Below are 25,002 nucleotides of genomic sequence, written 5' to 3' on the forward strand. Positions count from 1 at the left end.
AATGCTTAACAAACTGATTCTTTTTTCTTTTGTTTTTTAGGTACTGGGCCACTCAACTGGCCCACTCCATCTCGCCCCAAACCTCCCTGGCCTGCCTCCACATCATCAGGTAAGTCAAATTCCCTTTGTGCTTTAATCTCTTTTCTGATTTCAATCCCCAATCTTCTCTCGCAAATCCCTAATCCCTCATCCTCCAAAATCCCTAACCCTCCTTTCTCCATTCCCAATTCCTGTTCGTTCCTCCGTTCTTCATCTTCTTCTCCAACTATAACAATACCCGCCCCACGAGACGAGCCTTGTCCCCAAGGATCAAACAAAGGAAACTGGCCACGCAGAAACGAATAATCTTCCCAGGTATTATTCGATTCATCCAAGTTTTCCCATTGAACCAAAAGCTGAGTGATTGGCTTTCCATTTCGATTCACGATTCGTCTTCCCACAATTTTTAAGGGTTTAATCCGTAACTGACCATCATCGTCTATTGCAGGAGGATCTGTAGCAGTCACCGATGAATCGCCAATGAATCTCTTCAAAAGACTGACGTGAAATACAGGATGGAGTCTCGAAGAATCAGGTAAGTCCAACCGATAAGCCACCTCACCTATTTTTTCCAGTATTTTGAATGGTCCATAATATTTGGCTGCTAATTTGAGATTTTTTCGCAGAGCAATTGAAGATTGTCTATACGGCTGCAACTTCTGGTACACCAATTCTCCAATTTGAAAAACCCTTTCTGATCTATTTTTATCAGCCTGCTGCTTCATTTTGTTACTGGCTACTGCTAATTGATGCTTGACCATTTGCCTGATATGCTCCTGTTAGACATAATTTCACTTACTGACTGAACTTTAGTATCCATTAGCCAAACCATAATAGGTGGTTTGTACCCATATAAAGCCTGAAAGGGAGTTAATTTTAAAGCAGTATGGTAAGTGGTGTTGTACCACCATTCTGCCTGAGGTAGCCATTTAGCCCAATGTCCAGGCTGAAAAAAACAAATGCCCCTTAAATACTGCTATAAACACTGATTGACTCTCTCTGTTTGTCCATCCGTTTCTGGATGATAAGCAGTGCTGAACAGTGTCCTTGTACCCAATTGTTTCATCAATTCTTTCCAAAACAAACTAGTAAAGGTCTTATCTCTATCAGAGATGGCCATTTTAGGCTGGCCATGTAGTTTATAAACATTGTCTTGGTAGAGTTTAGGAACCTCTGCAGCAGAATAAGGATGAGCTAAGGATAAAAAATGATTGTATTTTGGTAAATTTATCCATAATTACCAAAATACAGTTTTTCTTGAAGGATGTAGGCAAACCCTCAATGAAATCCATAGTAATAATTTCCCATGCTTGATTAGGAACAGGTAGGGGTTGTAGCAAACCAGGTTTTGCCACATGCTCCACCTTAGTTTGCTGACAAACGTCACAACACCTCACATAGGTAGCAATCATAGCTTTAAGGTTTGGCCAATAAAAATTTGACCTAATCCTATAATAGGTAGCCTGTGCCCCAGAATGTCCACCCTGAGGAGAATCATGCAAAGTCTGTATAACTTTCAACCTAAGGCTTCCATTAGCTCCAATATAAACTCTCCCATCATATTTGAGAACAGCCTTAGTATATTTCCATTTTTTTTCAGCAGCAGAATTAATAGTTAAAAATGGAAATTCAATTTTGAGCTAGAGAATCATCCTTATAGCTTTCCTCAATCTCCTGAACCCAAGTAGGCACCAAAACTGTCACTCCCATAGTCAAACAAGAAGCTTGATCCTCCCATGTTCTAGATAAAGCATCAGCAACTACATTTGATTTTCCCTTTCTATATTGAATAGTGTAGTCTAAACCCAATAACTTTGTCAACCCTTTCTTCTGGATGGTGGTAGTCAGCTTCTGTTCCAAAAGATATTTCAAAGGCTCATGGTCAGTTTTAATAACAAAAGGTCTGCTTTCCAAATAATGTCTCCATTTAGAAACAACCAAGAGAATATCAAGATATTCTCTTTCATAAATAGACAGATCTGAGTGTGTAGGGCTTAAAGCTTTACTCAAATAGGCAATAGGTCTTCCCTCATGTGAAAGAACAACCCCTATACCCCCAGAGCTAGCATCTGTTTCCAGATAAAAAGTCTTAGAAAAATCTTGTAATGCCAAAACTGGAGCAGAGCACATAGCTTTCTTAAGATCCTCAAAAGTTGTATAAGCAGCAGAAGTCCATTGGAACCCATCCTTTTTTAACATCTGTGTTAATGGTCTGCTAATAATGCCATAATTCTTAATAAATCTCCTGTAGTATCCTGTCAAGCCAAGAAATCCTCTAAGAGATTTAAGGGATTTAGGTGTAGGCCAAGTATGCATTGCTTCCACTTTACTAGGGTCTGTAGACACCCTTGTAGCAGAGATAATATGGCCCAGATACTCCACCTTAGCCTGTCCAAAAAAAACATTTGGAGAGTTTTGCAAATAATTGATTCTTTTGCAAAACTTCCAATACTAACTGTAAATGTTCAACATGTTCTGCCATACTGTTGCTGTACACCAATATATCATCAAAGAAAACAAAAACAAATTTTCTAAGGAAAGAATTAAACAAGTCATTCATAAGTGCCTGAATGTAGCAGGAGCATTAGTAAGGCCAAAAGGCATCACCTTAAATTCATAATGGCCTTGATGTGTTCTAAATGCAGTCTTGTAGATGTCTTCTGGTTTAATTCTAATCTTCCAATAGCCTGACCTCAGATCAATTTTTAAAAAGTAAACTGCCCTATGTAGCTCATCCAATAAATCTTCCACTATAGGAATAGGAAATTTGTCCTTAATAGTCATACTATTAAGCTGTCTGTAATCCACACAAAACCTTCAAGTGCCATCCTTCTTTTTAATAAGAAGGCAAGGAGAGGCAAAGGGACTTCTGCTAGGCTGAATGATAGAAGAAGAAAGCATTGTAGTGATCTGTCTTTCAACCTCAGCCTTCTGATTGTGAGGAAATCTGTAAGGCCTTAAATTAACTGGTGTGGCAGTAGACTTAAGTGGAATGGCATGATCATGAGACCTCTGGGGAGGTAGCCCTTCAGGTTCAGCAAAAACTGAGCTGTACTTCTCCAATATATGTTGAAGTTCCATAGGAATAGCAAAAGAACTTCCTGCCATAGTAAATAGGACAATATGCCCTATAATATCATAATCCCCTGCACTCATTTTAAGTAATGTTGCCCCTGAAATTTGCTGTAGTTCAGTTGAGGGTTGCTGTCCCCGAATACAAATCTATTTCCCTTCATGATTAAAACTTAAAGTCATATGATTGAAGTCCATTAATATTGGACTGAATAACTTCATCCAATCTACTCCTAAAACCATGTCACTCCCACACAGTTTAAGCAGCCTAAAATCATGCAAAAAAGTATGTCCCTGCATTTGCCACTCTACTTTATTGCATCTAGCAGTACTGAATAATTGTTGGCCATTAGCCACAGTAATAGCCAAAGGATAAGGAGTAGTAATCTGAATCCCAGTATCAGCCCATTTAGGAGTAAAAAAATGTGTGTACTGCCACTGTCAATGAGGATACTCAATGGTTTTCCTTGAATAGTGCCCTGTATTCTCAATGTAGTATGACCAATAGAGCCAGTAATAGCATTTATAGAGATTTCCAAAGTTTCCTCTTCTGTCTGTGAAGTCTAGTCCAAATCTGTAGGAAAAATTTCCATTGAAGGAGTATCCACTTTTTCCGTAATCATGTTCAACTGTCTATTTTTACATTGATGACCTGGAAGATACTTCTTACCACATTTAAATCAAAGATTATTCTGCCTTCTGTGCTCCATAAGACTCTGTTTAGGATTAACTACTGCTGTAGGTCTTGAATTAACTGGCAGTGCAAAGGGTTTAGAAACAGTATTGGGGTTTGGGTAGGGTGGGACTTTAAAAGAAGGCCTCAACCTTCTGTTTTCAAACTCCACAGATAATTCATAGAGTTTAGCTTGCTTACATGCTTCAAATAAATTCTTAGGATCTAAAGCCTTAACCCTATGTTTAATATCATCTCTGAGTCCACTAACAAAGAGTGACACAAAAAATTCCTCAGTCAAAGTAGGATTCTACAAAAGCATATGAGGTTGTAACTCCTCAAACTTCTCCTGATAATCCTCTACAGACCCTTTCTGAGTCAATTTAGTAAACTCTTCAATAATATCAGAAAAACATCTATCACTAAATCTATGACAGAGATCAGCTTCAAACTCATGCCATGTAACATGGTGCTTTTGCATAATATATCCATCAAACCATATTTCTGCCTTGCCTGTTAAGTACATAGTAGCTACCTCCACTCTCTGCTCAACAGGAACACCACAAATAGAAAAGTACTTATGGCATTTCTGAATCCACCCCCTCGGATTAACTCCTTCGAAAAAAGGCAGTTCAATTTTAGGTCTATGCCACATATTCCCTGCATTACTAAATGAACCTCTTGATCCCTTATTTTCAGCTACCATTCCCATCATATTAGGTCTAGTGTTACTGTTTTCACCTACCAAATTTTCAGGCCTAGAACTGTTCTTAATGGCCAAACAAGCATCAGGTTTATCTTTCAAAATCCCCGGTTCATCCGTTTTATAAGTGAATCGTGATTTATCTTTCACTACAGTCACCAAAACTGGATTTTTCTCCCCATCTTTAGAGTTGTTAAGAGTTTGTACCTGTTCCCAAGCAGGTTGTTCATTTTCATCTGTTCTACCTGTTAAGATCTTTAACAGTTCTTCAACATAGCCCTGATTAGTAGCCATCCTCTACTCTAATGCAGTAATTCTGTTTTCTTGCATTTCCCACCATTTAGGTGGACTCGTCTCATCCTGTCCTTTCTTTACTAACGCTGTTAAATCTTTCATTTGCTTTTGCAGGCCTGAAAGATCTACTTCAGCCATGGACTGATTCTTCTTTGCCATGCTCAATATTTTGCCAGAACCGAAGCTCTGATACCGATTTGTTGTGGATTGAGAAATAAGAAGATGAAATTATCGAAGAATAAGAGATTTTAGAAGAGAAAGAAGGGAGATTACAGAAAGTGAATTCTCATTCATTCAAATCATAAAGGAAATGTGCTCTACATGAGGTATTATTTAGTTACAATTCGTACTGGTAATTCTAACAAAGCCAGCTGGCAATTTTTATAACTGAATGCTTAACAAACTGATTATTTTTTCTTTTGTATTTCAGGTACTGGGCCACTCAACTGGCCCACTTCATCTCGCCCCAAACCTCCCTGGCCTGCCTCCACATCATCAGGTAAGTCAAATTCCCTTCGTGCTTTAATCTCTTTTCTGATTTCAATCCCCAATCTTCTCTCGTAAATCCCTAATCCTCCAAAATCCCTAACCCTCCTTTCTCTATTCCCAATTCCTGTTCGTTCCTCCGTTCTTCATCTTCTTCTCCAACTATAACATGATCCTCCTCAATCCTATGTATTTTCAGTTGCATTTTGAACTGTAACAATTTTACTGAGAAAGATATCTTCATGACACAAAGTTTGGTAGAATTTGACCCGACAATCATGTTCTGTACTGTACCGAGATTGTTGTCAAGAAAATGAGGGGTTTATTATTATTATTATCATTATTATTGTTATTATTTAAATCTTAGCACTAGAATTTCTTCCATTTTGGTACACAATACGACACGACAATGACCACCATTCACGGATTGATCGAACTATAAGGAAATGACAGTACCTTGTTTGTTCAAGACAGGACGATCCTGGCTAATGACGCTGATAAAATACAATCAATTAATACAAGGTAAAAATGTATGCCTCATACAAAAACACCTTCTCCAAAATTGCATGTCATCAAATTGAGATGTCCAACAAGTCGAGGACCAAATTCTCCATCATGAGTGCAGCCAGTGTAGAACAATTTGTGTCATTGTTGGTGGTGGTGGAAAGTGGAAGAACGGGGAGGTTTTGGCAGTTGCAAATCTCGACCATGTAGCCATCAGGGTCATGGAAGAACAACTGGTCCACTCGAACCCTGCATTCTTCCAGCACTGCTGTCACGTACTCTATCCCCATCTCTTGCAGTTTCCTCACCACCTGCTTCATGTCGGAGCACTGGAATGATATGTGGTTATCTTTGGGGTTTATCTTCTCTTTCTTTGCCGGGGGTACACTTTCTGATTCCAGCAAATGGATCCCCATTCCATAGTTGAACAACCTTACAAAAAAAACCAAGAACCTGCTCATGAAACCAAGAATAAAAAAAATAGAAAAATTAAATCCATAATTAAAAAGTGGTAGAGAAAGCATACCAAGCTCCTTCAAAGTTGAAAGAAGAAGGGCGTTTGATGAGAACAAATCCAAGAACCTGCTCATAAAATCTGACAGATCTGCTGACCGATCTGCAAACAAAAGAAACATGGTTCAAACACAACAAAGGCAGTGCTGTCTTTGAGTTTGAACAACACATCTCTCCCAAATTTCCCATTCTTATATCCCTTCTCTCAATAGCTTATCACTTGAAACGTTGTGCTTAAACTTATTCAATGCTGACCCCTTTTATAAAGGCTTACAACTTCAGTCTATGACAAAAAAGGGTTCATTTTATCAAAAGTCCTCAAATTATAAACCACGTCAACAAAATATTCTAATCTAACGTATCAGCTGAGGTGATTTAGATATACGATGTAGGAAAAATTCAATAAGTGGATCAAATGCTAAGTATATATGTCTTTATCACATGCATAATTTAAAATTAACGTACAAGTATTCAAATACACAAATTATTTATATAGGACATATTTTAACGTTAAACTTGACTGTCGCAACCGTCTTTCAGTTGGGCCCCAGAATTGGGCTTCGACTTAAAAAATGTGGATTGGAGTCGCCACCAATCATTTATTTAAGAATAAATAGGTTGATCGGATACCTTATTTCTTACCTGATCTGCGTCTTTCCAAAGATGTGTCGGGTTCGGGAGTCGGTTACAGTCAATGAAGGATTAGCACCCTTGAACTGCCCTTTCGGTACTACGTAATTTCCAGTTGTCTTTGATTAAAAAAAATTATAAGTTTAAATTAAAAGATAAAATAATGATCCAAAATTACTTACCTTTGACGGATTTACAAATATACCCTTTAAAAGTCAAAATATGGGTTAGAAGAGATGAATAAATAATAAATAAAGTAAAACAAATAAAATAAGGAGATTAAGAAAGAAATAAAGTAAATATAAAATGAATAGAATATATAAAATAAAAAATACGATAACACTAATATATGCATAGCAAACAACTAAATAAAAATAAAATGATAATGCAAATAAATAAATAAAACAAGTAAAAGAATATAAAAACATAAAAGATAGGATAAAGATAAAAAGAAAATAGATAAATAAATGAGTAAAATATATAAAAAAAGTAAAAGCATATATATATAAGTAAAATAATAATAATAAAAAAAAGAAAATCAAAAGTAATATACGTATTTATATATGTAAAATAAGAAATATATAAATATATATATATATATATATAACACTAAAAAACATATATACATATATAATAAAATTAATAGAAAGTAACATGCATATATAACGAGAATAATAAAGTAGGAAAAAATGATTTAGGGGGTGAATTAAATATTTAAAAAAAATGAACACGCCTCGGGGGTAGATCTAGGTTTGAAACTTCGAAACCCCACCCCTTTTTGGTTATATGCGCAACCCACGTTTTGGGTTATTCGAACCAAATCTCAAGAAAAATAACGTGCACATGCGAGAAATGAACGAACCAATGTAAAAAAGATGCTACCTTTTATTTCCTTTTCGAATCGTTTACAATAGCTGTGCCTTTGTATTTTCCGTGCTTTCCTCTGTGTTTTGTGTGTAAATCGTGTGTTACAATAGTGAGTTACAATGGCTATTTATAGTGCTTGTGGATCCTATCTTTAGGAGTTTAAATCATAGTAGAACTCTATCCTATTTTTAGGAGTTTAAATCCTAGCAAAATTTTATCCTATTTTTAGGAGTTTGAATCCTAGTAGGACGAAAATGTGTGTTGACAGCTGCCTCTCTTTGCCCATAGTCGTGTAACAGGGATAGGGCGAAGATTAAAAGACACACTTTTCGTTCGGTGGAGTTAAAAATTGACTCTGATATTTCAATAACTCCCTATCGAATTGAGTTACGGATGACTCCTCCGTCGTGAAGCCGAGTTCATCTTGAAATGATATGAAATTGAAACCGTAGTTCGGAATTTGAATCAGCACGTGGCTTCTAATTGCCCTTCGGTCTTCTTCTCGGTTTAAAGACCTTGGATCGGAGTCGAACTCAGAAATCTTCATTGACAGATAGATTTTGCTTGAAAATGGTTGCTTGTCACTAAAGCACGGTTAACCCAAGTCCTCTTCTCGACTTGAAAACCTCGACTGCAATCGGAAAGTAGTGCGATTGATGTGTCATCGAGCTGAATGGAATCGAACTCGACAATTTTGATGGCAGATAACCCTTCTAGCCTTGAGTTATGTTGTAAATAATGTGCATTGGAGCTGAGCGTAGTCGAACTCGAAGGTCTTTGTTGACAGATACTCCTTCTTTGAGTTGGATATCCTTCGTCGTGAAGTTGAAATCCAATCTAAAGATGGATGATGCTTGTGTGCACGATTCCCTTTGTCGTGAAGTTGAAACCGCGGGTGACCCCTTCGTCGTGAAGTTGAGCCTGAAATTGGATATCCTTCGTCGTGAAGTTGAAATCCATGTAAGTAGCATTGTTCTGAGTCCAATATCCTCCGTCATGAAGTTGAAATTGGCTCTGGAACCTGGAAATTGTTTGCTGACAACCAGCCATCCCTTCGTTGTGAAGTTGAACTTGTGTTGTCTCGAGTCCAATATCCTTCGCTGTGAAGTTGAAATTGACTCTGAATGAAATTTTGTTGACAATCAGCCGCCCCTTCGTCGTGAAGTTGAGCTTGTGTTGCCTTGGGTTCAAGATCCTTCGCTGAGAAGTTAAAATTGGCTCTGAAATTGGGAAGTTGTTTATTGACAACCAGCGGTCCCTTCGTCGTGAAGTTGAACTTGCGTTGTCTTGAGTCTAATATCCTATGCTGTGAAGTTGAAATTGGCTCTGAAATTGGGAAATTGTTTATTGACAACCAACGGTTCCTTCGTCGTGAAGTTGAACTTGCGTTGTCTGGAGTCCAATATCCTTCGTTGTGAAGTTGAAATTGGCTCTAAAATTGAGAAGTTGTTTGTTGACAACCAGTGGTCCCTTCGTCGTGAAGTTGAACCTGCGTTGTCTGGAGTCCAATATCCTTCGTTGTGAAGTTGAAATTGGCTCTGAAATTGGGAAATTGTTTATTGACAACCAGCGGTCCCTTCGTCGTGAAGTTGAACTTGCGTTGTCTGGAGTCCAATATCCTTCGTTGTGAAGTTGAAATTGGCTCTGAAATTGAGAAGTTGTTTGTTGATAACCAGCGGTCCCTTCGTCGTGAAGTTGAACTTGCGTTGTCTGGAGTCTAATATCCTTCGTTGTGAAGTTGAAATTGGCTCTGAAATTGAGAAGTTGTTTGTTGACAACCAGCGGTCCCTTCGTCGTGAAGTTGAACTTGCGTTGTATGCAGTCCAATATCCTTTGTTGTGAAGTTGAAATTGGCTCTGAAATTGAGAAGTTGTTTGTTAACAACCAGTGGTCTCTTCGTCGTGAAGTTGAACTTGCATTGTCTGAAGTCCAATATCCTTCGCTGTGAAGTTGAAATTGACTCTGAAATTGGGAAGTTGTTTATTGACAACCAGCGGTCCCTTCGTCGTGAAGTTGAACTTGCGTTGTCTGGAGTCCAATATCCTTCATTGTGAAGTTGAAATTGGCTCTGAAATTGAGAAGTTGTTTGTTGACAACCAGTGGTCCCTTCGTCGTGAAGTTGAACTTGCATTGTCTGGAGTCCAATATCCTTCACAGTGAAGTTGAAATTGGCTCTGAAATTGGGATGTCATTTGTTAACAACCAGCCGTCCCTTCGTTGTGAAGTTGAACTCCACTCTCGAGCAAATCATGTTGTTTCGAGAGAAACTTTCAATCTGTCGAGTTGGTCGAAGTGTAGCTTCTTACTGCTGAGTTAAGCAACCAACATGAATCTTTAAAGGTGCTTTCGAATCGAGTATCCTTCGTCTTGAAGTCGAAACTTGACTCTAAAAACTGCAAAAAATTATATATGTGGAAAATGATAAATATGATGCTCTAAAATGTATGCATAAGATGCATGTAACATGAATTGGTTATATTTTATCTCCTGAAAAAGGTCTGATAATTTGCATTAGGATGTTGAATCCCCAAATGATGCCCCAATATCAAAAAATGCCCCAATATTTGATGTTGAATCTTCAAAGATGCCCCAAATGTTCCTCATTTCTTGCTTCAGCATTGATTCTGAGCATGAGTTTTGTGTCTAAGAGTCACATGTCATTTACCAAGATCCACTCTATAGAGACTGTCTTGTTTGAAAAAATGTTTTTCTTTCTCTTTTATTTTCAAAGTTCTGAAAATATCAATAAAGAGTTTCGAAAAATGTTTAATCAAAAGTTTTGAAAATATTGTCTCTTTCACAGTTTTACAATTGAGACGAATCATAAAACTAGAGTTCATTGGATATCAAATGTTTAATTACAATGTTAATCCTTCAATAAATTATAGCTATTTGACACGTGCCAAGATCAAAGCTATCTTTGGGAAATGGTTAAGTAAGGAAAGGATAAAAATGTCTCAGGTTATTATGTTTGGTCAAAGGTTTGGGATTTGATGCTCAAAGGTTTGGTATTTGATGCTCAAAGGTTTGATGGGGTAGCTTGCATGCTCCTCTACTGGAAGTGTTCTCCGACTCCCATCTTTCATGGTCACATTTGGATTGTGCGATGCCTTATCAAGGAATTTGTGTGATCGCCTCAGTTGGAAAATTTTTATATTCGAGCCGTCTTTTCAGATTTTCAACTCGAATCCTCATTTGGTTTCAAGACGTTATTCAAGATTTACGTCTTGAACCCCCCTTTGTTATTTTTTTCTACCATGCATTAATTACATTGTTTTTTGCAAACAAAGATTAATCCTGATGGGCAGGATGAAATATGAAGATAGTCTCTTCTGTTTAAAAATCCATGTATGATTAGAAGGGACTTTTAAGGCACGTAATGTAGGCCAAGGTTCATGGTTATGAAAGAAAAGGATAAATAGGCCCAAACAAGTGTTTTAGGGTGTTGAACCAAGGATCAATTCATTCTGATGCCTTCAATCATGTCTTGCTCAAAATGTCTCTCTTTTGATGCTCTATGATCTTCGAGTGAAGTGATTCAGTGATTCGGGAATGTTTGTGCTTGATCAATCTCATAGTTTGAAGCTTGATGTGCCATTTATCTTTAGGGAATATTTGCATGTGCTTTTTGTCCCTTTTTCTTTTTGATTTTTGTTCTTTCTTTTTTTTCCTTTTTTTTCTTCTTTTTCTTCTTTTCTTTTTTTTCTTGATTGGATCTTCGCACTTGCCATTTGGTCCACCTTTGGATCGATGTCTTCACTCATATGAGCAGATTTCTTCCACCTTGCCCCCCAGTGTGGAGGGTGATCCTTGGTTAGGGTTGAATCAGAAGAAAAAAATACTATAGGCTCAAAAGGGGACACAAGGGATATATATTTTCTCCTGTTGTGAAGGGATAATGAAAGAAAGCCATTCATCATTTCATACATATAAGTCTTCACAGAAGAGGTATCCCCAGGGGGATAGATTTTCAGGATTAGTTCTATTCACATGAAAATAATGTAGTTAATGCATGATAGAATTATTTCGGATGAATTATTTCAGATGAATTTTTCTTCTTTTTTTCTCCAGATGTCTCAATGTTTAAGCTCCCCGTGAGATGCCCCAAGTTGTGTCTTTAGAATAACGCTCATGTTCAGATGAACAACTCAATGCCTTGGGTTTTAATGGTATTAAAATGTCAATTTTGAGTCCAAAAAGACAGTGGTGTGATTTTATTGACTTAAAGAATGGTATGGGTGTATCGAAAAGATAAAGACAATGTTCAAGAATTTGGTCTTTGTGGTAATGACCATGAGTTATTTTTGGGTAAAGAATCGAGGTATTTTATTTTGGGGTTTGAGTCAGGATAAGAAAGGTTTAATCTTGTCATATGTCAAAAATCTGTAATTCTTGAAGAATTAAAAGAATCCTTAATTCATTTAATATTCGAAGAACTAAAGATTAAAATTTGTTCAATTGCTTCACTTTAAAAAGTAGCATAAATTCAATCCTTTAAAAGATTAAGCAAACATGAAAGATTAAAGACGTGTTCAAACAAAACAATCCTCTAAGTGCAAATGGTATATGCCATGCCCCCTTCTTCGACAAGCGCCTTACAGTTTTCAGAGGAATGTTTGGGGCTTCTTATGTGGTAACAGCTAACAGCTTCAACATCGTAGCCCTTAGAATATGGGGATTCTTTTCTTAGATCATCTTGGCAGGCTTTGTCCTACCATCAGCTGATCAGGCTCTTTAATGTTACAATCTTGCTTCCATGTGGTTAAATCCACTTCATCGAGTCCTTCATGACTTAATTTCATGTTTGTGAAAATGCTTAAAAATGTAGATGAAGATGCAAAAAGGAAAAAATGCAAAATGCAAGAATGCATGAAATGCTCGAGGCATTGATCTAGAAAAGTGTCTATTATTATAAATAATCTTTACTTAGACAAAAATGTTTTATCTTGTAAGAGACATAAAAACGATCAAAGGTACATTCGGACTAAATCCTCTAGACCCCTAACAGCTTCTAGTAGGTTGACAAGTCTTCTTTCTTCATCTGCCACTGGTTGTATGCCTTGTCGGACCATTCCAGTTTCCCTTGCCAGGCCGTGTAGATGACGAACTGCCTTCTGTACTTGATCCAGGAAGTCTCGGATAACTGCATCTCTGGCCTTCACCCTTTGTTGTGCTTGCTCCCAACGGAAACGCCACTGTAAACATCCATCGAAGGGCACTATCAGAAGCTTGCTTGCTTGCTTCTTGAATCCATCTACAATAGCTTCTAACTCAGCTATTGTTTTGCCATCTCTCTCATGTTGTTTCTCCATATCAGCCATCCGGATTCTCAAGCATTGGTTTTGATGCTGACTGCCTGCTAAGCGCCTCTGGGAAATCTTTATCTGTTCCTTCCATGCTCTCTCATTCCAGTATTTAGAAGCCACTTTCAACTTGGAGTTATCCTTGACTTTATCTTGATACCCCTTTCTCAAGTCTTCGAGCTCTAAACGGACTCATTTTTGTTCTCTTTCTAGTTTGTCTGCTCGATATTTCTGAGAGTCGGCATATAGATTCCACTGATAGCGCTCAGCCTCAAGTTCCTTTATCCTCTTCCCCAGCTCATTGTTCACAGCTTCAAACTCTGTTTTGGCTATCTCAAGTCCAGAAGAGACATGCCTGAGATGCTCCTCCATGGTCCATGTATCCTCACAGTTTGGCACCGGGGTGTTGTCATTTTTTTGCAATCTTCGCCACTCTAAATAGTCTGGGGTAAGCATGTCTTTATCAGCCACAATATCCATCCGTAACACTTTCTTCCATGAATCGACAATCTCTTTGATCCTCTTCTTATAACTGTCACCGTGATACTCAAACTCTGATTTAGCTAGTCCGCATGTTGCTGGGACAAACTGACGTGCCCCATAATGTCTAAGTGCTAATAATGGAGCATACCCAACTGCATCCCAAAGTTCAGGTAAGGTAATAGTGTCAGAGTCCCCACATTGGAAAAGAACGTCACTGAGGAACAACCAGGGGGCTCTCCAAGTAATATCTCGGTATTGATAGATGAGTGAAGACTTTCATCCACTTCTCTTTTGAAGTTCCTTCATGTCATTTCATGGTGATAAACTCTCTCAAATGTGAATACATAGTGCTAAATCGGCGGTAGGCAACCCCATTAGTCTTCCATAAGTGGCTGTGAATCCAGACTTGAAGGAGCTGAACACATCCAATGAATCTACCTCTGCCAGCTCTTCGACAATGGTTGAGAGACCGAAAGGTCTCGACTAAGATGGTTGGTGCTGGGTTGACCTGTTTCGGAAGTTGCTCAAACAGTTCCAATACGGCTGAGTCAATGCATCCCAAAATCTTTGGAAAGATGATCAAGCCATACAGACCTAGTGCAAAAAGGTCTATAGTCTTCCATTCATCAGGGTGGTCATTCATTAGTTTCCTTATGTGGATCCACTCAATTCCCTTCCCGTTGCCTTTGTTTCGGAGTCGGTCAGTCACCCACTTTTCATCAACTCCTGCAATCTTAGCCAGTCTGTTCTTGAAAGACTGACTCTTGATGTGTTTGATGTAGGCTCGCTCCAGTTTAATGCTTTCACAGTGTAATAGTTTAGTATACTCCTCGATGGTAGGTACCATGTCCTCCTGGTTAAAAGTAAAGCAACTGTATCCCGGGTTCCAGAATTAAACCAAGGCTCTGATTAAGGGCTCATCGGTCTTAACATGAAGAAAAAGTGCAATGTCACCATATCGCTGACTGAACTTCTGTTTCCAATCATTCTTCCAATTGCCCCAGATGTCCCGAAGCTCTTGCACGTCGTTATGCTTTAGGCAAATAGAGGCGTAGCTAACCAGTTTTGACACATAGCTTCCTTGAAGACTGTCTCCCTTTTCCTTCTGAGTCTTCTCGGACCATAGTCATACCTCGGGATTTTTAATCTCTTGTATTACAACACCTTTATCCATTAATTCAGATTATTTTGTGTAACAAACACCTTTTTAGGGATCAATGGCCTCTTGTTATGATGCAAATGATGAAAACAAAATAAAAGAGGACAAAATAAAAAAAATTAGTGAGGTAAATCAAAATAATAAAATGAAAAATCCTACCCAACATGATATCTACCCGAACATGCTTAGTATTCCTACTCGGACATGATCTCTATCCCGCATACTAATTTCAAACAAATCCTAACCGCATATTTGTCTAGTTCGCATGCTTTGATCAGAAAGTAAAGCATGAAATAATTCTGGCATCCTAGGGTTTGAAATGAGGTTTTGGGGTAGGCTCTAATTCTTCAAAGTCTCCCGGTTTAGGTGCTAAAAAACGGTACCCGAGTTCTCCTTGCTAGTGCCCCATTGGGCTTGCCAGACCCTTAGTCCTAAACCCATCACAGGCTTATGTGGACTAAGTTAAACTCGAGAGGACACATTCCCTTATGTCTATGCGGAGAATAAATTCACACGAAGACATAAGGTATATGAATCCCGAAGGCTACTTGCTAGGCATATGCGGTGAATAAATTCACACGATTGTGTCGCTTTCACCCTCACTTAAAACGGGTTCGGAGCTCGGGTTTAGAGCCTTAGATGAAAAAAGACTTTAAGGGTTGAAATCATTGAGAAAACGGTTAGTACAACTATTTACTCGAAAAAATATAATCAAAAGTAAGCAATAATGATCGAAATGTTACCTTAAAATTTAAACTTACCCTTTTCGTTAAAAAGACAACTGAAAATTACCTTAGCCTGACTCACTTGAGAGTCCCCAGTGGAGTCGCCAAGCTGTCGCAACCGTCTTTCGGTTGGGCCCCAGAATTGGGTTTCGACTTAAAAAATGTGGATTTGAGTCGCCACCGATCATTTATTTAAGAATAAATAGGTTGATCAGATACCTTATTTCTTACCTGATCTGCGTCTTTCCAAAGATGTGTCGGGTTCGGGAGTCGGTTACAGTCAAGGAAGGATTAGCACCCTTGAACTGCCCTTTCGGTACTACGTAATTTCCAGTTGTCTTTGATTAAAAAAAATTATAAGTTTAAATTAAAAGATAAAATAATGATCCAAAATTACTTACCTTTGACGGATTTACAAATATACCCTTTAAAAGTCAAAATATGGGTCAGAAGAGATGAATAAATAATAAATAAAGTAAAACAAATAAAATAAGGAGATTAAGAAAAAAATAAAGTAAATATAAAATGAATAGAATATATAAAATAAAAAATACGATAACACTAATATATACATAGCAAACAACTAAATAAAAATAAAATGATAATGCAAATAAATAAATAAACAAGTAAAAGAATAAAAACATAAAATATAGGATAAAGATAAAAGAAGATAGATAAATAAATGAGTAAAAATAAAAAAAAAGTAAAAGCATATTATAAGTAAAATAATAATAAAAAAAAGAAAATCAAAGTATATACGTATTTATACATGTAAAATAAGAAATATAAATAATATATATAATAACACTAAAAAAAATATACATATATAATAAAATTAATAGAAAGTAACATGCATATATAACAAGAATAATAAAGTAGGAAAAAAATGATTTAGGGGAGTGAATTAAATATTTAAAAAAAATGAACACGCCTCGGGGGTAGATCTAGGTTCGAAACTTCGAAACCCCACCCCTTTTTGGTTATATGCGCAACCCACATTTTGGGTTATTCGAACCAAATCTCAAGAAAAATAACGTGCACATGCGATAAATGAACGAACCAATGTAAAAAAGATGCTACCTTTTATTTCCTTTTCGAATCGTTTACAATAGTTTTGACTTTGTATTTTCCATGCTTTCCTCTGTGTTTTGTGTGTAAATCGTGTGTTACAATAGTGAGTTACAATGGCTATTTATAGTGCTTGTGGATCCTATCTTTAGGAGTTTAAATCATAGTAGAACTCTATCCTATTTTTAGGAGTTTGAATCCTAGCAAAATTTTATCCTATTTTTAGGAATTTGAATCCTAGTAGGATGAAAATGTTTGTTGACATATTTCGTATTTAATTAAAATTGATATTAAATGTCCACTAATCTAATAAGGAAAAGTTAATAAAATATTAGTTGATCTAATGACATGAGATGTTAAGTAATTTTGACATCATGATTGAAAAAAATAGATTAAAAGAATTGTCATATAATAAAACCAATGCAAGACTTAATATAAATTAAGTTCCGATGATTTTGAAAGAAAAGTAAAATTAAAATTTAAAATGCTACTTAAATAATTTGAACATCAATTCACATTGTTTGAGGATACACGCATGGTTCAACTAACCCTGAGAAGAATGATTAATTTTTAATTTTATTTTATATTTACTTGCTTTCTTAGAGAAAAGCAAGCCAAGTATATATGATTAGTAAACTATTACAAGTAGAATAACTTGCCCCACCAACATAATAATTGATGAAAATCTAGAAGTGCAAATGTTAGAAATACTGCAAGCGAAATTAATATTTCTTTTCTACTCATATCTGGTGTTGTTCTTATCCTCACACAACCTACCCCTTCTTTTCTACCATTATATCAAACACATGTTTTTTTTCCTTGCCACTTTACTTCTAAAGCTTTGCTTTGACTAATCTCGCTCTGATTGGCGAGTTTACAACGGGATTTGTTGCATACACAAAGACTTGAACTTGAAATTTTACTTTAACAAACAAATGTTTAGCATTTTAACAAATTTAACTTTTATGATTACAATTTTTTTTACAAATAATCTTTTAAAAAATATATATATATAGTGAATATTTAAAAAATTATGATAAGTGAAATAATTTAAAAAGTTATATAAAGTAAGTAGAAATACTAATTAGCTTTATATAACATTTTAATAAACTATATCATTTATAATATCTTGAAAACTTTAACATAAATATGTTTAATATATAAGCCTATACACGTTTAATTTAATGCATAAAAAATTGTATATATTGAATGTACTACATATATGATAGTGAGTGTATAAAGAAAATAAATTAAAAAAGTAAACTAGGTTGGCTGTGAAAATTATTGGCAGATAAAAAATAAACTTGTGGATGAATAGAAAAAGACTTTTTAAAAAAATATATATGAAAATAAAAGATTAAGGGCTTAAATCATTGAAATTTGATAAAGTAAATGAGTTGGAAGTAAGTGAAATTGAAGGCAACGCCGACGTACACGCATGCATCCATTGTACAGATTTTGACAAATTGCAGCTTATTAGTTTGGATGTTATTTACTTCACCAATATGTTTGACTTTACTGTGAAAATATATACATGCATCAAGACATAAGAAAGGATAGTAATACTACTGCCTCTTGTCTTGTCCTCAATGGTTATGTGATTTGTCACTTCAGTTTGACAACCTGCTGCTGATAGGTTTTTCTAACTCCATGAATATTAACAATTTATAAAGAAATTTTACTAGTAATTGTAAATCAACGCGGTTTTGCAGCAGAAATTTCACGTCAAACATTTTTTTGTTTTTGAAAAATGGTTATTTTGTATTCGAATTCACAAAGTATACCACTCCAAGGACCTCATTAAAAAACCTCCCTAATCTTAAGTAGAGGAAAAAGAGTGAACCTTGGGATGGAAGAAGGTCCAACATGAACCCGAGAACAACAAGAACAACAGCCGAGAACTACACCACTATAACCGCTTGAAACAGACTACATCAATGTAGCTTCACACTACCCCTGAATGAAATTTACAAAGGAACTACACACATCTGAAACAAAGAAACACCATGCTACAATCTACGAGACATAAGACAATTGAGCATATGCCTATCAATGGAACTAAGCAATCTAGAGAGAATGAAAGACATAACCCACTGTAAAAACTAAACCCTGGAATACCACACTGCACCACTGGCTTATCCCCAGTATGGGGCCGAAAAAAACACGTCCAAAATCAAAGCAAAACGAATCAGAAACATTGCACCACTTCACCAACAAGTAAGCACCGAACCAAACGAGCACCAATAAACCAAACAAGAAGATCCAGCTTTTTCTCTGTTCTCAATTCAGAAACACAACCCGGAAAGAACCACCCTAAGCTGGATCAAACAACACTAAAAAGCACCACAAAGCAACTGCAACAGCACGAGCCATCACCGCACCAGTGGTAAACGCCCACCTCCATGCCACCAAGGTAGTTCCCACCTCTAAATCCAATCTGTTTACCACTACTAAAAACACAAAAACTTACTTTTCTACCCTGGAAACCGTGCTACTTCCTTTTCACAAAGTGTAACCTCTTAGAAATTAAAAGACTAAAACGATTCACCCCTTGAACTTGAATTTTGAGACCTCATAAAAAGTAACATCAAGAAACTTTGAGCACTTGAATATAGAAAAGGACGCCCAACTATAAACCTATTCCTTAGACATTGGCATAGCACAAACTCTCGACAGAAACGAGATGCTCCACTAACCCAGAACTCAAAAAGATGGGAACATCGAACACCCCATCTTCATAGACAACCGAAACATCCACTATAACTCCTACATATGTCGCACCACCTTCCAAGAAACCATAAATAATCACACCTCTGACTACTCAACACATTTTGCTCCTGCCTATCCAAACCACCCTCGAGACCCACTCCTTCTTTCTCTAACGAAAACCTGACATTCCACTATCGAAAAGATACCTCTGACTCAAACCAGAATCATCTGCACAAGCCTCTAAGAAACTCGAAGCCTCCGCCAATACACCGGCGACTACAAACCACGCTCCACTATCGACCAAAGATACGACAATGCAAACACGAGCCATACAAACATGCTGAACTTCCAATGGAGCTGCACCTCATTTTCACAACCGGAACACGAGATCAGCAACTGCAGCATAACCCTCCTTCAACCTAGGACACATCTCAACACCGACAACGCTGAATTCACCGCTCTACTATCGGTCGGAGTGCCAATAAGGACCACACAAAGCACAGGAGCGGATAGTGAACAACAACAAATATCAACACCCAATAACATTCAAAACAAGCTAAAAGACGAAGAAAGGTAACAACATCAACGAACACTGACCTTACTGCTAAAAGAAAACTTATTAAAAAGAAAAAGCAACAAAAGGAAGAAAAGAATCGGCGGCCAGCAACCAGCCATGAGGGCTGGTGCTGTTGTCACCGCCTAATGATAGTTATTACTGCAACACCCACGACTTTTTCTCTTAAAACCTAAAAATTTTCAGTCGAAAACATTATCGTCGCATCATCACTGTCCTAGCTTCACATCTACCAGCAGTATTGGCATTGCCCCACCTGTGGATGCTCAAAGGTAGTGGCTGAGCCACCACCAGGTTTGGGAATATAGTCCAATCACGTCAAATATTGTTACTTTTTTGGATTAAGTAATCGTGCGATATCACATTAAAATGATAACTGAAAGATAAAACTTTGTATTACGCGAGAAAACTGATAATCTTTCATGTGCATTAACACTCGATCTTCGTTTATAAAACCAATTACTTGGTGAACAAGGACTCAATCGATCTTTATGGTAAGCTTTTTACTTTTAACAAGGACTCAATCGCTTCTAACTAGGATTGCTCTTGCCTTGACTTCTGTCGGGATCATAAACAAGTTTTCAAGTAACTCCTATAGTAGGAAAACTGTCTTTGAGATTGTTGAGTATATTCTAGAAGTATTTTAGGTGCCAGCTCAGCATAGGTGGTTGTTAGCCTTAACAGCTTCAGTTATTCTGTTACTGTTGTTGTATAAATAGCATACAATGCTTTGTAAATACTAAATGAGAAATACAATTCAACTTCCAGCTATTCTGTTATTTTCTTTACTTTCACAACATGGTATCTTTCGCCATTGATCTTGGAGGCTTATTGTTTCCGTTGCTTCTCTTGTAGCTGCTGAAGAATCTTATTTCTTTGCTTCTTTACTGGTTTGCATTCTTCATGGCTGCTGAAGATGTTGTGCACAGCCTTGATGTTGGAGAATCCTCGAGAAATAGTCGATCGTTCACAAACAAGAAGATTAATATTATGCTTGATGAAATGAACTTTTGGTTGTGGAAACAACAAGTTATTTTAACAGTAAAGAGTCGCCGCTTGGAACGACTGCTCACTGGGGAACTTAAACCTCCTCCAGCACATATCTAATCTGGAGATGGTATCTTTGATGTCAATAAAGCGTACGAGGTCTTTGTGGCACAGGACAACACCTTAGCCTCGTGGCTGCTCTCTACAATCAGTGATCATATACTACCTTAGTTTGTTGGTACAGAAACAGCTGCGAATGTATGGTCTACTGTGCTCAAGTTCTTTACCAATCGATCTACAACAACTGTGATGAGCCTTCATTGCAAGCTAAGGTCGATTAAGAAAGGTGAGGAGAGTATACGATCATATCTCACTCAAATAAAAGAAGTTTGTGATTCATTAGCAGCGTGTGGCAGCACTGTTTCTAAGCTTGAACAAATAGCCACTATATTGAATGTCTTACCGTTTGAGTATCAACCGTTTATGGTAGTTATTACGGCCAGCAAAGAGGCGTTCTCTCTTGATGGGGTGAAGTCAGTGCTAGTTGATGCTGAGGTACAACTTAATAGCTTTCAACTTCAAAATCAAGTCTCGATGAGTGCAAACGTTGTTCACATGCAAAACAATAGTCAAGATCACGGTCGTTCCAATCAGTATAATTGGCCACATAGTTCGAGTGACAGATCTGGTGCTCGATCAGGAGCTCGTGGTCGTGGGCGCTCTAGGCTCCAATGTCAGTTATGTGGAAAAACTGGCCACTCAGTAGATAGGTGCTGGCATCGCTTTGACCAAAATTTTCCTGGAGTATTGTCTCACAAAGATGAATCTGTTTTATGAATATTAATTCATGTGAGGTGGCCAATGGCTGTCTCTCGTGCAACAACAACAATGTTCATGCGCAAGTTCATGTGGCCTCACCAACTTCAGATAGGTGGGTTGTAGATTCGGGAGCCACGCATCATGTAACTCCTGAGGGTTCCAAGGTGGCTGATGGCTCGGACTACACTGGCCCGGGTAAGTTGGTTGTCGGTAATGGTCATGTGTTAGATATTTGCAAAACTGGTACTGGCATACTCAATACTAAGGATCGAACTCTGTTCCTTCATAATTTGCTTCATGTTCCATATGTGACTAAAAATCTACTCTATGTCTCAAAGTTTTCTAGAGACAATGCTGTTATTTTAGTTTCACGCGAAGAGATGCTTGGTTAAAGATAAAGGGAATGGTGTTGTTCTACTGCAAGGACAATAGAATGGAGGACTATATCAGTTTGATGCCACAATAGGGGATCAGCAGAATAATGCGAATGGTAGTTTAGAAATAAATGTAATCAATAAAACTTCAGTTGGTATGATTGATGCTTATACCTTGTGGTACATGAGACTCGGGCATCCAGCTCATGCTTCACTTGTAAACACTGCAAAGTTATCCATGCTGCTGCTTGTGGGTGATAGTGCAGGGAAAGTATGCATGAAAGTGGGAGTGCCCTACGAAAATCAAGAAGAACCAGCTGTTGTGCACGTGGAACCTGCCATTATGTCTCAGCATAAGGAACAACAAATGTCAAGTTCCAGTTCTCTTTCCAGCCCCCTTACGAGCTCAATTAGAGGGAGTGTGGAGCACTCGGAGCACTCGAATGCAGTTCACTCGAATTCAGTTGAGGAAGATGCTGTAAATCAACAATCTGATGATGCTAGCTTGACTCAAAATGAGTCACAGGAAGTGATGCAGAATGGTTGTGATGAAGAGCAGTCAGTGGTTGCTCCTATTGCTGGTTATCCAATAATGACCAGGAGCAAGTGTGGAATATTCAAGCCAAAGCTTTACTCCATAGTTCATGCAGAAGTAGAAAAGGTGCCATGTCGATATATGAGGCTCTACAATCACCTCAGTGGAAGGCAACAATTAATGAAGAATATGAGGCATTAGAAAGAAATAATATGTGGTCCCTTTTCAGCTTACCTAAAGGACGTTCAGTAGTCGGTTGCAAGTGGATTTTTCGAATTAAAAGGAATGCGGATGGGTCTGTGCAAAGGTATAAGGCCAGGCTGATGGCCAAGGGGTTTACACAAATACCTGGACAAGATTTTCAAGAAACGTTCAGTCTAGTAGTTAAATCCTCTACCATTAATGTCATACTTGCATTAGCTGTTCAGAATAAGTGGGCGTTGAGACAAGTGGATGTGAACAACGCTTTTTAAATGGAGATCTTCAGGAGAATGTTTTTATGCAACAACCTCAGGGCTTTGAGAAAGAAGCACCTAATGGCTCTCGGTTAGTTTGCAAGTTACCAAAGGCGTTGTATGGCCTTAGACAAGCCCCACAAAATTGGTTTGCTAAGTTGAGAAATTATGTGATCATCATTGGTTTCAAAAGTACACAGGCAGACAACTTACTCTTTATCAAGCAAGAAGAAGGACGAGTGTTGTATGTGCTGGTTTATGTCGATGACATAATCATCACAGGCTGTTCGAACGATGAGATTGAGGAAGTAGTTGGTATACTAAGCAAGAAATTTTGCTTAAAAGATCTTGGTCAATTGAGTTTTTTTCTTGGCATCGAGGTTAAGTGTGTAGGAGATGCTATATTTCTTAGCCAACATAATTACATCATGGAGTTGTTAACCAAGGCACGAATGGACACGGCTTCCTCAATGTCAACACCCATGATTTCTTCTCTTAAGCTCTTCAAAGAATCAGGTGAGGAGTTGAATGATGCAAAAGAATATCGAAGTCTAGTAGGATCACTTTTGTATGCTTGTCATACAAGGCCATATATTGAGTTTAGTGTGAATAAGTTGGCTCAATTCATGCATGCACCACGAGAACAACACTTTGCTGCAGCAAAACGGGTTCTACGCTATCTTCGAGGGACTCTTGACTATGGACTGGTGTTTTCCCCGAGTGATGAACCATTTCAACTCACAGCGTTTGCAGATGCTGATTGGGGAGGCAATATAGATGATAGACGCTCAATATCTGGGTGTTACGTGTATCTAGAAGGAAACTTGGTTATGTGGAGCTCAAGAAAACAGAAGATTGTCTCTAGATCCACTACTGAAGTCGAGTATCGAAGTTTAGCAGATGTTACATCAGATGTAGTCTGCTTGGATACATTAATAACAGATATGGGAGCACGAGTGCAGGCTTCGCCAGTCATTTGGTGCGATAATTCGAGTGCAATTGCGATGAGTGAAAATCCTGTGTATCATTCAAAGACTAAGCACATTGAACTTGATGTGCATTTTTTTAGAGAAAAAGTTACAGCAGGCAAGTTGAGAGTTAATTTTGTGCCCACTGAACATCAGGTGGCTGATGGCTTGACTAAATCTCTAACAAAAGATCGATTTGCTAGTTTTCGACAAAAGCTGGGAGTGTTGTCATTTAAAGAACTGAAGCAGCTGGGAGAATGTTGAGTATGTCACTTGGAGAGTTGAAGTAGCAGGGAGGATGTTGAGTATATTCTAGAAGTATCTTAGGTGCCAGCTCAACATAGGTGGTTGTTAGGCTTAACAGCTTCAGTTATTCTGTTACTATTGTTGTATAAATAACATACAATGCTTTGTAAATAGTAAATGAGAAATACAATTCAACTTCCGGCTATTCTGTTATTTTCTTTGCTTTCACAACAGAGATGTATGAGCGACATCGCGCCATTCAACCTTAATAAAAATTGAAGGCAATACCAAAAGATGAGGCATAGCTTAAGTTAACCAACTTTAAAACTATCGGGGACTTAAAATGTAATTGCATCAAAAATTAGGGGGCAAGGCTCCTCCAGCTGCCTTAGTCATTTACCACTACACCATAACATTGATTAGACACAAGAAAGTGTATATTCGATATTGATTTGTATGTATCTACAACATATACAAGATGCTTAATTATAGATGGATAAGGAAAAACAGAAACTCCCAACTTTGCGGTGGCCAAAAGGCTAGAGATTCATGATCATTATCCATCCAGTTGTTAGCTGATTTGTTAATGAATAAACGCCTCGTAAATGCTGATATGCATAAAAAAGGTGGAGGATAATCCGTAGATCCCATCTATACCGCTGCAACTTATTGCCGCCTCCGATCAATCTCATCAACGCCCGCAAACTGATGAACTCCATCACCAATAACCAATGCTAGAAGCAAAGGTAATTATCTGGAGATGTGAACTTATTCAAAGCAATCTCAGCTTCCATTGCCACTGTTTGGTGCTTGTTG

At 37.6% G+C, this 25,002-nt stretch overlaps 1 protein-coding gene across 2 annotated transcripts; it reads right to left on the bottom strand.

The window, feature by feature from the left end:
* Nucleotides 1-5,677: 5,677 nt before the first annotated feature.
* LOC120175347 (metallothiol transferase FosB-like) lies at nucleotides 5,678-19,387 on the bottom strand. Of its 2 annotated transcripts, XM_039181981.1 has the most exons (3): nucleotides 19,383-19,387; nucleotides 6,298-6,455; nucleotides 5,678-6,203 (listed from the first exon to the last, which is right to left on the bottom strand). In XM_039181981.1, the coding sequence occupies exons 2-3, from the start codon at nucleotides 6,453-6,455 to the stop codon at nucleotides 5,840-5,842; spliced, it is 522 nt and encodes a 173-aa protein (XP_039037912.1). In that variant the 5' UTR covers nucleotides 19,383-19,387; the 3' UTR covers nucleotides 5,678-5,839. The 2 variants fall into 2 exon arrangements, with proteins under 2 accessions (XP_039037912.1, XP_039037911.1); XM_039181980.1 differs by lacking the exon at nucleotides 19,383-19,387 and having other exon boundaries at nucleotides 6,298-6,473.
* Between the last annotated feature and the right edge of the window lie 5,615 nt (nucleotides 19,388-25,002).

This window comes from Hibiscus syriacus, unplaced genomic scaffold (assembly GCF_006381635.1).
Source record: "Hibiscus syriacus cultivar Baekdansim isolate YM2019G1 unplaced genomic scaffold, ASM638163v2 tig00112205_pilon, whole genome shotgun sequence".
Lineage (NCBI taxonomy): Eukaryota > Viridiplantae > Streptophyta > Magnoliopsida > Malvales > Malvaceae > Hibiscus > Hibiscus syriacus.